At 36.8% G+C, this 17,658-nt stretch overlaps 1 protein-coding gene across 6 annotated transcripts in view; it reads left to right on the top strand.

The window, feature by feature from the left end:
• Positions 1 to 17,658, top strand: part of ATP11B (ATPase phospholipid transporting 11B (putative)) — a 124,187-nt gene that overhangs the window by 70,406 nt on the left and 36,123 nt on the right. For 5 of the 6 annotated variants that reach the window (XM_027540159.1, XM_027540153.1, XM_027540196.1 and 2 more), the window contains 6 exons: positions 2,302 to 2,455; positions 7,329 to 7,431; positions 10,603 to 10,748; positions 12,173 to 12,232; positions 13,846 to 13,973; positions 15,438 to 15,576. In XM_027540159.1, coding sequence (XP_027395960.1) covers positions 2,302 to 2,455; positions 7,329 to 7,431; positions 10,603 to 10,748; positions 12,173 to 12,232; positions 13,846 to 13,973; positions 15,438 to 15,576 — 730 coding nt within the window. The remainder of the gene's footprint in view (positions 1 to 2,301; positions 2,456 to 7,328; positions 7,432 to 10,602; positions 10,749 to 12,172; positions 12,233 to 13,845; positions 13,974 to 15,437; positions 15,577 to 17,658) is intronic. The other variant, XM_027540180.1, reaches the window with a different exon arrangement.

Raw genomic sequence — 17,658 nt, 5'->3', positions numbered from 1 at the left:
AAATATTGAAACATGAGGCTACAGAAGTAAGCAGATGCTACCTTACTGTGTGCCAGAACTATGAGGTGCTTTTCCATATTGCATAAATGTTACACCATGGATTGTGTATGCTGATTTATGAACCCTGTCCAGAGAAAAACCTAACTTAGTGTGCCTTGGGAATGTTCCCAAGGAAAACTGATCTGATCTGTCCTACTCTTGGCTACTTCTGCTTCTGAGACCATGTGCTCAGGCAGTGCTTACACTGAATGTCTGTAGATAGCAGGGGTTGCCAAGTAAGTTCAGCCAACAGAGAGGAAAAATAGTCATTTTAGATGCTGATTTCAGGTATTGGAGAATTGATAAAGGAAGTATACATTTTTTTAAGTTTATATTGTAAAATGTTCATTGCTTTCCACTTACTATACAGTGCAACACTAGTTACTAGGCATATTATGAAGACATCATTTTAACTTACAGAAAAAATTTAAGTATTAGGAGACTGAAAATCATCAGTATGTTTAGTTTTCATAACTTGTCGCTCATTTAATAGTCTTCTTGCTTATCATTTAAAAATTGAGGGAATAGCTGCTATGGAAAATGGTATGGAAAAAATTTTAAATAGAACTACCATGTAATACAGCAGTTCCACTCCTGAGTATTTATACAAAGGAAATGAAGTCACTGTCTCAGAGAGATCCACACTTGTGTTCACTGCAACATTATTCACCATAGCCAAGAATGGCAACAACCTAAATATCCATTAATGTGTGTATGGACAGTGAAAATGTGATGTTCCTTCCACACATGAAGGAATATTATTCACCCATAAAAAAGAAGGAAATCTTGCTTTTTGTGATAACATGGATGAATCTTGACAACATTATGCTGAGTAAAATAAGTCAGACAGAGAGAAACACATACTTATATGTGAAATCTAAAAAAAACAGTGATAGAATGGTGATTGCCAGGAGCTGGGCTGTGGGGGAGATGGGGAGGTGATAATCTGAGGTACAAACTTCCAGCTTATATATAAGATGAATAAGTTCTGGGGATCTAATGTACAGTATGGTGGCTGTAATTAACAGTACTATATTATATATTTGAAAATTGTAAAGAGAGTAGCTCTCAAATCTTATCACTACAGACCAAAAAAAAGTTTTTACATGAAAAGATGGAGGTATTAACCCTATTGTAGTAATCATTTTTGCAGTATATATGTGTATCAGATCATGTTGTATACCTTAAACTTACATATATGTCAATAATATCTCAATAAAACTGAGAAAAAAAAATAAAATGAAAATGTATGGATGTTTCTCAGTAGCAGTCCTGCTATACTATGAACCCAGTAGTGAACTGTAGTATTTTCCTTTTGCTGAATTGAACACAGTGCTACTCTGAGTGCTGGCCTTCAACTGCATAAGCTTGCTCCAGAATGTAAATCTATACACTGCTTCTTTCACTGAGAAGTTCTTATTACCAAAGGCGGAGTGGGGTGAAGCAGCTGAACAAAATAGTGTGCTCAATAATATACTTTATTTACATACTGATGCAATAACATACTGATTATGATAACATACTTGTTTTCTCTTTCTTGTCACAAATAGTCCTCTCAACTGCCAATAATTAGACCATGTTTTGAAATAGTCCTCAGTATCATGTATGCCCACAAGAGAGGTGTTATCCATGTTCCACCATTGTAATACCTGGCATTACACTCCATTGTAGGGTTAAATATCAAGAGACAATTGATGGTTTCTTCATTCCTTGCCTTGCTACTTAAATATACAGTGAATCTAGCTTGTAAATTTTCCTGAACATTCTTGATTTCATGAAATTTTTTAAAATTAGAACTTGCTAAATATATAACTAGTTATATTTTTATTTTTCTAAGATTTTTTATACAGTTTGAGAGAATATCCTCAGATTATGTGTCACAATTCACATTTTAAAAAATATAGTTTCTGTGTGTGTATCAGATCGGATCAGTCGCTCAGTCGTGTCTGACTCTTTGCGACCCCATGAATCGCAGCACGCCAGGCCTCCCTGTCCATCACCAACTCCCGGAGTTCATATATATCAATTCATTGTAAAATTGAATATCATCTATTTTACTCTTCATATCAATCACTCTCAATTCTACTTAATCTTAACTGTCAAATGGTAGAACTCTATTCCCTGACATGTCAGTTTTGTACCGTTGAAGTCTATGGGTGAATTATCCAATTTTCAATAAGAATATTTTGTTTACTAAATAAATGTAAATACTATGGCTTTATACATGTCTTACAGAGGATATCATCATTTTCTTTTTTTTAGGATTAGAGAGGATCATGTCATTCAGCATGGTCTGGTGGTAGACGGGACCAGTTTGTCTCTTGCACTCAGGGAGCATGAAAAGCTATTTATGGACGTTTGTAGACATTGTTCAGCTGTAATGTGCTGTCGTATGGCACCGCTACAGAAAGCAAAGGTACGTTTATTTCATAACAAGTCCCATTGAGATATTTTGATTTAAAAGTATTCTTTAACATTAATGCCTCACATAGTTCCATTTGGTGATATACGGTATATGAATCTTAACCAGGAGTCAGTTACTTCTCGTAATATGAATTTTAACCATATACATTAGGCCTTTGGAAATTTCACAGTAAATATTGAAGTTTCAGTTATTCATAATAACATAGAAATAGATCATTGTAACCTAGAAATGACCATGTGATAGAGAGCAGTTTGTGATATTCCTGAGACACAAATTTGAACTACAATAACAAGTCTCATGAGTTCGTTACTTAACTGGTGAAGGAGCCTATAAGACTTCAGTTCATCTGCACCTCTAGGTCATTCTGTTGATCTTTGCTTATTCTTGCATTCTCATGAATTGATAATTCTCTTTGTTAAAAATGAATGTTAAGTGCTAAGTAGAACTTTAATAAGGAGTTAAAAAGCCAATTAATTGTGATATGAAGCTGTAGTTCAGTTCAGTTCAGTCGCTCAGTTGTGTCCGACTCTTTGCGACCCCATGAATTGCAGCATGCCAGGCCTCCCTGTCCATCACCAACCCCTGGAGTTCACCCAAACTCATGTGCATCAAGTTGGTGATGCCATCCAGCCATCTCATCCTCTGTCATCCCCTTCTCCTCCTGCCCTCAATCCCTCTCATAATCAGAGTCTTTTCCAATGAGTCAACTCTTCGCATGAAGTGGCCAAAGGATTGGAGTTTCAGCCTCAGCATCAGTCCTTCCAATGAACACCCAGGACTGGTCTCCTTTGGGATGGACTGGTTAGATCTCCTTGCAGTCCAAGGGACTCTCAAGAGTCTTCTCCAGCACCACAGTTCAAAATCATCAGTTCTTCAGTGCTCAGCTTTCTTCACAGTCCAACTCTCATATTCATACATGACCACTGGAAAAACCATAGCCTTGACTAGATGGACCTTTGTTGGCAAAGTAATATCTCTGCTTTTGAATATGCTATCTAGATTGGTCATAACTTTCCTTCCAAGGAGTAAGCGTCTTTTAATTTCATGGCTGCAGTCATCATCTGCAGTGACTTTGGAGCCCCAAAAAAACAAAGTCAGACACTGTTTCCACTGTTTCCCCGTCTATTTGCCATGAAATGATGGGACCAGATGCTATGATCTTAGTTTTCTGAATGTTGAGCTTTAAGCCAACTTTTTACTCTCCTCTTTCACTTTTATCAAGAGGCTTTTTAGTTCCTCTTCACTTTCTGCCATAAGGGTGGTGTCATCTGCATATCTGAGGCTATTGATATTTCTCCCAGCAATCTTGATTCCAGCTTGTGCTTCTTCCAGCCCAGCGTTTCTCATGATGTACTCTGCATATAAATTAAATAAGCAGGGTGACAATACACAGCCTTGACGTACTCCTTTTCCTATTTGGAACCAGTCTGTTGTTCCATGTCCAGTTCTAACTGTTGCTTCCTGACTTGCATATAGGTTTCTCAAGAGGCAGGTCAGGTGGTCTGGTAAAACTGTGAATTTTCCACAGTTTATAGTGATGCACACAGTCAAAGGCTTTGGCATAGTCAATAAAGCAGAAATAGATGTTTCTCTGGAACTCTTGCTTTTTCGGTGATCCAGCAGATGTTGGCAATTTGACTCTGGTTCCTCTGCCTTTTCTAAAACCAGCTTGAACATCTGGAAGTTCACGGTTCACATATTGCTGAAGCCTGGCTTGGAGAATTTTGAGCATCACTTTACTAGCGTGTGAGATGAGTGCAATTGTGTGGTAGTTTGAGCATTCTTTGGCATTGCCTTTCTTTGGGATTGGAATGAAAACTGACCTTTTCCAGTCCTGTGGCCACTGCTGAGTTTTCCAAATTTGCTGGCATATTGAGTGCAGCACTTTCACAGCATCATCTTTCAGGATTTGAAATAGCTCAACTGGAATTTCATCACCTCCACTAGCTTTGTTCGTAGTGATGCTTTCTAAGGCACACTTGACTTCACATTCCAGGATGTCTGGCTCTAGGTGAATAATCACACCATCGTGATTATCTGGGTCGTAAAGATCTTTTTAGTACAGTTCTTCAGTGTATTCTTGCCACCTCTTCTTAATATCTTTTGCTTCTGTTAGGTCCATACCATTTCTGTCCTTTATGGAGCCCATCTTTGCATGAAATGTTCCCTTGGTATCGCTAACTTTCTTGAAGAGAGCTCTAGTTTTTCCCATTCTGTTGTTTTCCTCTATTTCTTTGCATTGATTGCTGAGGAAGGCTTTCTTATCTCCTTGCTATTCTTTGGAACTCTGCATTCAGATGCTTGTATCTTTCCTTTTCTCCTTTGCTTTTCACTTCTGTTCTTTTCACAGCTATTTTTAAGGCCTCCTCAGACAGCCATTTTCCTGTTTTACATTTCTTTTCCATGGAGATGGTCGTGATCCCTTTCTCCTGTACAATGTCACGAACCTCCGTCCATAGTTCATCAGACACTCTGTCTATCAGATCTAGTCCCTTAAATCTACTTCTCACTTCCACTGTATAATCATAAGGGATTTGATTTAGGTCATACCTGAATGGTCTAGTGGTTTTCACTACTTTCTTCAATTTAAGTCTGACTTTGCCAATAAGGAGTGCATGATCTGAGCCACAGTCAGCTCCCAGTCTTGTTTTTGCTGACTGTATAGAGCTTCTCCATCTTTGGCTTGAAAGAATATAATCAATCTGATTTCATTGTTGGCCATCTGGTGATGTCTATGTGTAGAGTCTTCTCTTGTGTTGTTGGAAGAGGGTGTTTGCTATGACCAGTGCGTTCTCTTGGCAAAACTCTTATTAGCCTTTGCCCTGCTTCATTCCGTATTCCAAGGCCAAATTTGCCTGTTACTCCAGGTGTTTCTTGACGTCCTACTTTTGCATTCCAGTCCCCTATAATGAAAAGGACATCTTCTTTGGGTGTTAGTTCTAAAAGTTCTTATAGGTCTTCATAGAACCATTCAGCTACTTCAGCATTACTGGTTGGGGCATAGGCTTGGATTACCATGATACTGAATGGTTTGCCTTGGAAACGGACAGAGATCATTCTGTCGTTTTTGAGATTGCATCCAAGTACTGCATTTCAGACTCTTGTTGACCATGATGGCTACTCCATTTCTTCTAAGGGATTCCTTCCCATAGTAGTAGATATAATGGTCATCTGAGTTAAATTCACCCATTCTAGTCCATTTCAGTTCGTTGATTCCTAGAATGTCGACATTCACTCTTGCCATCTCCTGTTTGGCCACTTCCAATTTGCCTTGATTCATGGACCTGACATTCCAGGTTCCTATGCAATATTGCTCTTTACAGCATTGGACCTTGCTTCTATCACCAGTCACATCCACAGCTGGGTATTGTTTTTGCTTTGGCTCCATCCCTTCATTCTTTCTGGAATTGTTTCTCCACTGATCTCCAGTAGCATATTGGGTACCTACTGACCTGGGGAGTTCCTCTTTGAGTATCCTATCATTTTGCCTTTTCATACTGTTCATGGGGTTCTCAAGGCAAGAATACTGAAGTGGTTTGCCATTCCCTTCTCCAGTGGACCAATTCTGTCAGACCTCTCCACTATGAGCCGTCCGTCTTGGGTAGCCCCATACAGCATGTCTTAGTTTCATTGAGCTGGTGGTCCCTGTGATCAGATTGGCTAGTTTTCTGTGATTATGGTTTCAGTGTGTCTGCCCTCTGATGCCCTCTCTTAACACCTACCATCTTACTTGGGGTTTCTGTTACTTTGGATGTGGGGTATCTCTTCACGGCTGCTCTAGCAAAGCGCAGCCACTGCTGCTTACCTTGGACGAAGTCGCCCCTCCTGACCTTGAACATGGAGTAGCTCCTCTCAGCCCTCCAGCATCCATGCAGCCACTGCTCCTTGGACGTGGGGTTGCTCCTCTCGGCCGCCGACCCTGACCTGGGATGTGGGGTAGCTCCTCTCGGCCACCGCCCCTGAGCTCGGGCGTGGGGTAGCTCTTCTTGGTCGCCGCCCCTGACCTCGGGTGTGGGGTAGCTCCTCTCAGCCGCTGCCCCTGACTTTGGGCGTGGGGTAGCTCCTCTCGGCTGCGCGGTCCGTTGCAGCCGATGTGGTTCTGCGCGGTCTGTAGTTAGGAAATATTTAATGTTCAGCTATGATTCAAGTGAAAACCTATACAAATATTTTTTGTAACTGAAACCGTCACAAGTATATGCTTTGAAATATACATCTAAACATATTATTTCACATGTAGAGCTAATAAACTGTACATCCAGGTGTTTTTTTTTTTTTTTTTTTTGGCTTCATGGGGTTTTATTACAGTACCTGTTTTATTATTATAACCCTTATACCCCAGTCTGTGGACATTAAACTGGAGACCAAACAGACCTAATGCCTAAATCCTTTAGAAAAGTACATTCAAGTATTCCAAAGAAACCTTTCTTTAGATTTCATTGAATTTAATTTTGATGGCTTTTTAAATTTTTAAGAAACTTTATTACAAGAGAAAATAAATATCTTTCCTCTGTATCAAATGAAAATAATTTCTTGAGAGAAAAAAATTGCCTGACAAAGTTCAATTAATTGTAGTTAATTTTTTACACAATTATTAAGCTTTTTATAAATTTAAGCTGTGTTTAACAGATTCTTACATCCCATCATAAAATCCAAAGACCACAATCTGTTTTGTTGTCATTTCTGAAAGACATTCCTAACGTCTTAATGGAGACATTCCTCAAACAGTGAACCCCAGTGCATATTACTGTCCAATGTAAAACTAATTTTTTATTGTTCTTAAAGCAGATCATTTCAGATAAGTAATTTTATATAAATACAAGAAAATTGAAATTTTATTATAATTAATGAGTTGTATGTCTTTCAGGTAATAAGACTGATAAAAATCTCACCTGAGAAGCCAATAACATTGGCTATTGGCGATGGTGCTAACGATGTAAGCATGATACAAGAAGCACATGTTGGCATAGGTGATTGATATTTTTTCTTTGAACTTCTAAAGTTATAATTATTTGATGATAAATCTTTTGTAGAATAAAGTACAATGTCACATATACGAATGAAAACTAAATGCAGTGGTGTAATATATCACATCGTATTTCTGTCAGAAACCTATCATTATTAAGCCCAATATTTAGGATTTTTTTAAAATATTCATTTGGCTGCCCTGGGTCGTAATTGCAGCATGGGGGATCTAGTTACCTGACCAGGGATTGAACCCAGGCCCTTTGTTTTGGGAATGTGGCATCTTAGCCACCTGGACCACCAGGGAAGCCACAAGATGTTTTAATTGCAAATTTTCAAGGAAATAAATACCACTAGTGAATTTTATCTTCGCCAGTTCTTCTTCCCAGTAAAGTTAGTTTAGTTTTACATGCAATTTTGTACCTTTTTAAATACTTTTACGCAGTATTTTTATCATTTTTAAATTCTAAGTTCATGATATATATAATTATTCTTATTTTAGAATATTATTATTTACTTTATACATTAGTCTAAAGATTTTGGAATGTATTTTAAAGATAATTTTAGAGACAGGAAATTATACCAAACTATAAAATTTCAAGTAACTTTCTAATTTAATAACCTTTATGCTAATTTTTTTCTATTTTTGCCTAAAATTTTTATTAAATTCAGAATACTAAAATCATTTTATTATATTTATATTACCATTCATTTCCCACTTAAACCGTATTTTGACCTGTCTTCCTCAGTAATTTTATTGAGGAAGCAAAAGAGAGGAGTATGGGTTTTTGTTGAAGGATAAAAGTTTATAGAGTTAGAAAAGAAGATAGTCCTTGCTCTGGAGTTGACTGTGTGATGAATACTGATCAGGTCCCATATTTCCAGTGTATCCCTCAAATCAGCTTCTTCCTCTTTGGGATAATTAACTCTTCATTTTGTAAACTTCACTTTCTTTATATTGTTTATACTGTTGTTTCCCAGAAATCTTCATGATAATTTTATAACTTATTATATCATATGTTAGAGTATATAAAGCTACAATACTTGTAACAGTTTGATTTTATCAATAATATGATAACAGCCAGACCAGTGAACAGAATCAGTTCGGCACATCTGGAAATTGAGTATGTAACAAAGGAGATGTTTCAAATAAGTAAGGAAACAAATTATTTGATTTAATAAAACACTGATATAACTAGTTATTTGGGGGGAAAAAGTGAGTCCCTTTCCATTGCTTATAGCAAAACAAATTCCAGATGGATTAGGATTTAAATAATTTTTGAAGGCCATAAAAAATAATAGACTTTAGTGAATAATCCTGTTATTTGAAGTATGGAAGGATCTTTTAAGTACAAAACCAAAGAAAGCAAGGAACTGAAAAGGAAAAAGATCAACATGTGTGGCAGAAGTAAATACTTACATTAAAAAATTTTAAAGACAAACTAGTAAAGAATATTTGTAAAATAGATGATAGTCTTAGTATTCCTATTATGTGAGGTCTTAATTTAAGGAGAATAAGAAAAACACTCTAGTAGAAATCTCCGTAATAATCAAAAAGTAAGTTAAAATTGCCTGTCAGATTGGCAAAAAAAAAAAAAACCCTGAAATGGACAAGGGTATAGACTTCCCAGGTGGCACTGTGGTTAAAGAACTCCCCTGCCAATGCAGGAGATGCAAGAGATGGGGGTTCAATCCCTGGATCAGGAAGATACCCTGGAGTAGGAAACGGCAACCCTCTCCAGTTTTCTTGCCTGGAAAACTCCATGGATAGAGGAGCCTGGTAGACTACAGTCCATGGGGTCATAAAGAGTTGGACACAACTGAGCACACAAGCATGTAGATTAACAAATGCCCTTAAATGATGTTAGTGGGCACGTAAATTGGTACACCATGCATTATTATATATAACAATTTTAAATGTGTGCCCTTTGGACTTCCCTGGTGGTACAGTGGATAAGAATCTGCCTGCCAGTGTAGGGGATGTGGTTTCAATCCGTAGTCCAGGAAGATTCCACATGATACAGAACAACTAAGCCTGTGCACCAAAACTGCTGATCTCTCGTGCCACGACTAGTGAAACTCTCATGCTCTAGGGCACGAGAGCCACAACTAATTGAGCCCACATGCTCCAGCTTACGAAGCCCATGCTCCTAGATCCTGTGCTGTGCAATGAGAGAAGCCATTGTAATAAAAAGCCTATGCACCACAGCAAACAGTAACTCCCACTTGCTGTACCTAGTGAAAGCCTGTGCATAGCAAAAATAAAATGTGTGCCCTTTGACCTAGTGACTAGGCCTCCAGGAATTCCTTTTAAGAAAATAAATGACTATGTTAGCAAGCACATATGTCCATATGTAGTAAGTAAACAATGTCCATAATGTAGAAAGTGATGAAAGCAGATTACAAAACAAATAATCCCATCTTTATGTACTTATTTGTATGTATGTTAAGTGAACATACATGAAATATGCATAAGAAAAACTTCTAAGAGTATATAGACCAGAAATAGTGGTTTACTCTAGGAGCTGTGAATACAGATGATTGTCTTTACATTTTGGAACATTTTCATCCTTTTATGACAAAAATAGAAAATTTTAATTTTGAAAAAATAATTTTTTCAATCCTGGTTTCACATTGAAAAAACAAACTTGGAAATAACTTTTGAAACCTAATGAACTATAGTAACCTCAAAAAAAGTGCTCATATTTGTGAGATAAAATTATGTACTGATTTCAAGTAATATTGTACATTTTTCTTTTAAAAAGCACAGAGTTTTGTGTGAGAGTTTTAAAACTGTTAAACATGGTTATTTTGACTTGATTCAGCATATTTTTTGTCCTTGGAAATAGAGATATGAAAGCTGTTTTATGGCATTCTCTTCATTAGAATAAAAAAATGTTCTTAGATCCTGAACTTTTAATATTTTATATCAATTTTATTCTAATTCTTTGAAGATTGATGTTACATGCCTAGTATATGTTATAGCTTTGTATTAATTACATATTTGATATAAATAGAGCAACCTTTTGGGAATCTATTGTCTACTATAATTTAGGATATAGTGATCCTAAATCCAGGTTCAGCTGCTACAGATAATTAAGGTATTTTCAGGCATATCTTAAAATTTACATTTACCAATTATCAGTGAACTAACCTTTTTGTCCCCTGTATTACAGGAATCATGGGTAAAGAAGGAAGACAAGCTGCAAGAAACAGTGACTATGCAATAGCTAGATTTAAATTTCTCTCCAAATTGCTTTTTGTTCATGGTCATTTTTATTACATTAGAATAGCTACCCTTGTACAGTATTTTTTTTATAAGGTGAGTTTCATGGAGATATTTTAGAGTTAATTGATAACAGTATTTGAGGTTTCAGTTTAAGGAATGTTATTAATATTACCATACAAATTAGTCTGAAATTTTTTTCTATAAGTCAAAACAATAGTCTATGGCATATACTTTTATTATTTTATCATAAATCTAATGTGTACTCACAGAAAGCAAATCAGTGGTTGCCTGAGGCCAAGAGTGTGAGTGATAGAATTGACTAGAAAAGTATATGGGAGAACTTTGCTTGACAGAAAAGTTCTTTAACTTGATTGTGGTGGCGGTTACATGGATGTATGAATTTGTCAGGACACATCAAAATTCATACTTATTTTATTCCATGTAAATTAGAACATGAATGGTTTGATTTCTTTATTGTTATTTTGTCCGGAACCAGTAGTAAGTTTTAATTTTATCTCCAATATTGTGATTTTAAGCAGAAGTTCTTAATCTTTTTTGGGCCATGAATGACTGGTAGTCTAGTAGTATAAACTACTCAGTATAGGGATTTTAGATGTATAAAATAAAATGCATAGAATTACAAGGAAGCCAATTATGTTGAAATATTGTTCTATCTCTTGACCCTTTGGGCAAAGATGGGATTATTTGGAACCAATGTTAAGCGCCTCTGAATACCAAGACATTTACTACATCAGAGTGTTCTGTGTTGCATGCATTTCTATAATTAGTAGCTGCAGCCCAATGAAAGAACACAGGTAGACTGTATAATGCTAATAGACGATGTTGGCAGTTTTTTCTTAGCTTATTATAACAACTTTTGCTGTGACCTGGGCTTCCCTGGTAGCTCAGCGGTTAAAGCGTCTGCCAGCAATGCGGGAGATCCGGGTTTGATCCCTGGGTTGGGAAGATCCCCTGGAGAAGGCAATGGCACCCCACTCCAGTATTCTTGCCTGGAGAATCCCATGGACGGAGGAGCCTGGTGGGCTACAGTCCACGGGGTCGCAGAGTCGGACACGACTGAACGACTTCACTTTCACTTTCAAGGCTTTTGTAATGGAAAGAGATTTTGATCACTCCATTTATTGTATTTTAAATATTTTTGCATTTTAAAGTAATTTTAGCCCTAAAGTTTAAGTAAACCTTCCTAATTGTATTTTGTATGAAAAGTATTGAATAATAGTTATAAATTCAAAATTATCATATTGTTTGGCAATGATAGGAGTCAAAGGTATTTTCATTCTGACATTTGCAGTGCTTCATAGACTACTTTTAGGCATTTTTTAATAAAATGGGATTCTTATTTTCCTATTTTTGTATGGACAAGTTCTTATGGGCAGATCTACTTACCATATCAACTGAGATTATTTTCTGGACTCTTTAATGAAAGTCATTTTTATAAATCATTTCTCATTTAGACTTAAATATTTCAATTATTTCCATTTAATCTTGTTTTTCAGAATGTGTGCTTTATTACACCCCAATTTTTATATCAGTTCTACTGTTTGTTTTCTCAACAAGTAAGTAAATAGAGTCTTTTGTTTTATCCTTTTAGATAAAGAGTAGAGTATATGTGTTCAGGTTTTGTTAAATACTTGGAGGGACCTTTTCTATTTTTCCTAGTCCTACAGATAACTAACTAGACATAACTTTTCTTATAGTATATTTAATTAGCTTAGCGTCAGTATTTCTTTTTTCTGATTTTCAGCTTGAAGTGAGTGTGAATACCAAAAAAATATTTTAACTGTGGATGCTTTTTTTAAAAAATAGATATTATTACTCTTAATAGCTTATGAGAGGACTTTGCTATTTTCAACTTATGTATAGTACTTCTATAAAATTCATATCAAGCCAGGCCCCATAATTGTTGGAAGATTACATCATTATTTATTTTTTGACTCATAGAATTTTTTTAAGATTTGAAAGAAACATAGTGATTGAGTCCAGGGATGACATATAGGTTTCATCTCAGAAGGTAAATAATTAAATGGAGGTTCCAAGAGTGCTATATTGAAAAGGGTTCTGAAGCTATATGACTATATGCTCACAGGGAAAACTTTGTCATAGGTTAACAGTAGCTATAATGAACACTTGATGGGTCTTTTCTTTGTACACATGTCACACAGAGAAGGAAACTGAAATCCATAGGGATTAAGTAACTTGCCCAGGATTACATAGTTAATAACTAAACCATGCTTGGACCTATTGCTTCTGACTACTTGAGCACCCTTCTCACATATCATACTCAGCATCTCTAATTGATCAAGACATTTGTTCTAATTTATTGAAAGTTTTAATTATCTTAGGTTTTTGGGGGTTTTTTAAATGAGTTTTTTCCTACCCTTAATCACCGTTTTCTCCTTTGTTTACAAGCTGGAACTCTAAATTTGAGACATCTGCTTGGACATTGATTGCTAGTAAAAATGTTTTACTTGGATGAAATAGAGAATGCTGTGAGAGCATGTGACAAGAAGACTTAACCTATTTTGATTAGGTTTTCAGGGAATTTATAGTACAATCTGAGAGACAGTATCAATGTTAGTAAAAGCTATATGTGAAGAATAGGCAAAGTGCTAAGCACTTAGTACCAACAGTAGTACATATAACTGTTTAGAAGAAGCAGCTATCATCAGGAATTTGAGCCAGTGTTTTTTAAGTTTCATGGATCATGGATTAAAGAAAGTGTAGGACTTAGGTTGGAAGACAAAGCTATGAAAGCAAAACTATATGTGTAGCGTATCAAAGGAATAATAACAAGCCTAGGACACATGTAAGAGAATTGTGTAAAATTACATCCCAGTGGTCAAATTAGAATGTCTTGAAATATAGATCCATCTGACTGTAATAGCAGAATCACGTGACATAACAAAATATTCCAATTTCCACAAAGAATATAAATGTAGAAACATTATGTTTATATAAGAAACCAGTTCAGTTTAGTCGCTCATTCGTGTCCGACTCTTTGTGACCCCATGAATCGCAGCACACCAGGCTTCCCTGTCCATCATACTAAAATGGATTCAGTGTAAACTGAAAATATGTAATTTTTATGATGCCTCTTTGTAATTATATGAATAAGTATAATAGTAATGTAGTCTAGAGTCTACAAATTCCTACAAATTTCTCTTTCTAGACACTATATGACAGCGTGTACCTGACTTTATACAATATTTGTTTTACATCCCTGCCTATTCTGATATATAGTCTGTTGGAACAACATATAGACCCTCATGTATTACAGAACAAACCCACCCTCTATCGGTAAGTGTTTTCCAATATTAAATGTCCATACCACCTCTTGCAACAAGTAGTACATTATATTTCAATAGTTATCCATTTTTAAAAGTATCTTAAAAATAAGCAAGTATATCAGGCAGTTTCTTGGTGATTAATGTCTTACTAAAGGAAGTACTTAAGTTCTCGTATGATTTATAGGTGTTGAACATTGAAGAGAATATTTGAATGATTTTTCCAATGTTTTTAGGAATGAATAGTTTGGTCCTAGGAATGCATTGAGCAGTTGCATAATTTGCACTTACTGTTTTAAACCAATAATACTCTGTTTCATGGGTACACACAAAAGTTATTCATTACTTAGTTGTCTCTAGAGTTCCTAAAAATAGTTCGTGTTCTAACCCTGCCAAATTTATGGGTAGTAATTGATGCAAAATATAGAGTTGAGGCCATTAAATCCCATCCCAGGCCCCCTGGGTTTTCAGGACTAACTTATGATTACCATATTTACTTGACCTTTACGCTTATAGAGATATTCAGTTATCCAGAAATGGCAGTAACTTACCTTGATTTCCCAGGATATCTAGGGCTAGGCTTGACCCAAGATTGTGCATAGTTGTTTAGTCGTGTCTTACTTTTTGCAACCCCATGGACTATAGCCCGCCAGGCTTCTCTGTCCATGGGGATTCTCCAGGCCAGAATACTGGAGTGGGTTGCCATGCCCTGCTCCAGGGTATCTTCCCAACCCAGGGATTGAACCCAGGTCTCCCGCGTTGCAGGAAGATTCTTTATCATCTGAGCCACCAGGGAAGCCCAGGAATACTGGAGTCGGTAGCCTGTTCCTTCTCCAGGGGATCTTCCCAGCCTATGAATTGAACCAGGGTCTCCTTCATTGCAGGCAGATTCTTTAGCAGCTGAGCTACTGAAGCCCTGACCCAAGATTGGCACAGACTTTTCTTCTCATAATAGCTGTTGATAGATTGTGAACTCAGTTAGGAACCTCGGTGCTAAACCTAGCTCACATGACTCCACCATAAAGAAATAGTCATGGCTGAGTTATAACAGAATATAACAGAATTTGACAAAGAGGGAATTCCCAGGCAGTCCAGTGGTTAGGATTCTGGGCTTTCACTACCAGGGGGCCAGGTTCAATCCCTGGTCAGGAAACTAAGATCCCATAAGGCACACATTAGGGCCCCAAAAAAAGTAATAGCAAAGAAATAGCAACTTGACACAATTAAACTGAAGAATTATGCCCATATCATATTTCCTTATCAAATGAGAAATTGTATTTGAATATGAGAATTATAAGCTATTACACAGCTGTATGATTTACAAGCAGTGGTTTGTAAATTAGGTTTTGTTCTTCTAAAATTTGTAAGCAATTTTAAATTAAAAAGCCATCTTGTTTTTTAATTATCAAATGGTAATAATTATTTAGTAGATAATAAGTCCTGATGTTTTTTTTTTCTCTTTTTTTTAAATTTGCAGAGACATAAGTAAAAACCGTCAATTAAGCATGAAAACATTTCTTTATTGGACCACCTTGGGTTTCAGTCATGCCTTTATTTTCTTTTTTGGATCCTATTTTCTCATAGGGAAAGATACATCTCTGCTTGGAAATGGCCAGGTAAAATATACAGTTTTTTACCCAATGTTTTTAATAATTAATGTAGTTTGGCTTTTGATAACTTTCTGTCATAAAAAATAAAGTAAAATTACATTTAAGTTATAAAGTTGTATATATTAAAATGTAATTATTAAAAGGTTTTAACTTATTTTTAATCAAATTTCATACAAATGAAAATTAAAACAGAAAGGCAGTGCAGTGTAATTTTAATGTGAAACTCAAATTACCTAAGTAGTTTTGCGGGTTCAAAAATTAATTCATATAAGGGGATATATTCATTCCATTGCATGCTGTTCACTTCAGGATTGTGTTTTAATAATAGCTACTGTTTATTTAGTACTTAATATTGTGCTCAGTGCTTTACATGCTGCATTTCCATTAATCCTCACAGTAATTCTATTGGCTTTTTCAAATGAGAAATAGAGACAATGTCTAGGGTTTTGCTTTTAAATGGATGTATATTTTTTTTTTGGTAAGCTTAAAAAGTGCTGCTGTACTCTTTAGTGCACACCAGCAATCCTGAAGATGTCAAGTTACAGTTTAGAATGGCCATATTTCTGAAATTTAAAATTGGAAAGGAGTGCCACACAGTTTGTTGCTTCTGTGTCCTGACTGGAATGCTCATGTTGAGAGATTCTTTGCAGAACTAGGCCTCTCTCTCTAGGCTTAACTAGATAGGTTAGGAAGGAAAGAAATAACAACTGTAGTCCTGTGATAGACTGAAAATACTTGTCACCTTTCAGTTCAGTTCAGTCGCTCAGTCGTGTCCGACTCTTTGCAACCCCATGAATCGCAGCACACCAGGCCTCCCTGTCCATCATCAGCTCCCAGAGTTCACTCAGACTCACGTCCATCGAGTCAGTGATCCCATCCAGCCATCTCATCCTCTGTCGTCTCCCTCTCCTCCTGCCTCCAATCCCTCCCAGCATCAGTCTTTTCCAATGAGTCAACTCTTCGCGTGAGGTGGCCAAAGTACTGGAGTTTCAGCCTCAGCATCGGTCCTCCCAAAAAACACCCAGGACTAATCTCCTTCAGAATGGACTGGTTGGATCTCCTTGCAGTCCAAGGGACTCTCAAGAGTCTTCTCCAACACCACAGTTCAAAAGCATCAATTCTTCAGCGCTCAGCCTTCTTCACAGTCCAACTCTCACATCCATACGTGACCACTGGAAAAACCATAGCCTTGACTAGACGGACCTTTGTTGGCAAAGTAATGTCTCTGCTTTTGAATATGCTATCTAGGTTGGTCATAACTTTCCTTCCAAGGAGTAAGCGTCTTTTAATTTCATGGCTGTAGTCACCAACTGCAGTGACTTTGGAGCCCAAAAAACAAAAGTCTGCCACTGTTTCCCCATCTATTTCCCATGAAGTGATGGGACCACATGCCATGATCTTCGTTTTCTGAATGCTGAGCTTTAAGGCAACTTTTTCACTCTCCTCTTTCACTGTCATCAAGAGGCTTTTTAGTTCCTCTTCTCTTTCTGCCATAGGGTAGTGTCATCTGCATATCTGAGGTTATTGATATTTCTTGCGACAATCTTGATTGCAGCTTGTGCTTCTTCCAGCCCCGAGTTTCTCATGATGTACTCTGCATAGAAGTTAAATAAGCAGGGTGACAATATACAGCCTTGACATACTCCTTTTCCTATTTGGAACCAGTCTGTTGTTCCATGTCCTGTTCTAACTGTGCTTCCTGACTTGCATATAGGTTTCTCAAGAGTCAGGTCAGGTGGTCTGGTATTCCCATCTCTTGAAGAATTTTCCACAGTTTATTGTGATCCGCACAGTCAAAGGCTTTGGCATAGTCAATGAAGCAGAAATAGATGTTTCTCTGGAACTCTCTTGCTTTTTCAATGATCCAGCGGATGTTGGCAATTTGATCTCTGGTTCTTCTGCCTTTTCTAAAACCAGCTTGAACATACTGAAAGTTCACAGTTCACATATTGCTGAAGCCTGGCTTCGGGAATTTTGAGCATTACTTTACTAGTGTGTGAGATGAGTGCAATTGTGCGGTAGTTTGAGCATTCTTTGGCATTGCCTTTCTTTGGGATTGGAATGAAAACTGACCTTTTCCAGACCTGT

This window comes from Bos indicus x Bos taurus, chromosome 1 (genome assembly GCF_003369695.1).
Source record: "Bos indicus x Bos taurus breed Angus x Brahman F1 hybrid chromosome 1, Bos_hybrid_MaternalHap_v2.0, whole genome shotgun sequence".
In the NCBI taxonomy this organism is placed as follows: Eukaryota; Metazoa; Chordata; class Mammalia; order Artiodactyla; family Bovidae; genus Bos; species Bos indicus x Bos taurus.
This window is presented reverse-complemented; position numbering and strand designations above follow the sequence as displayed.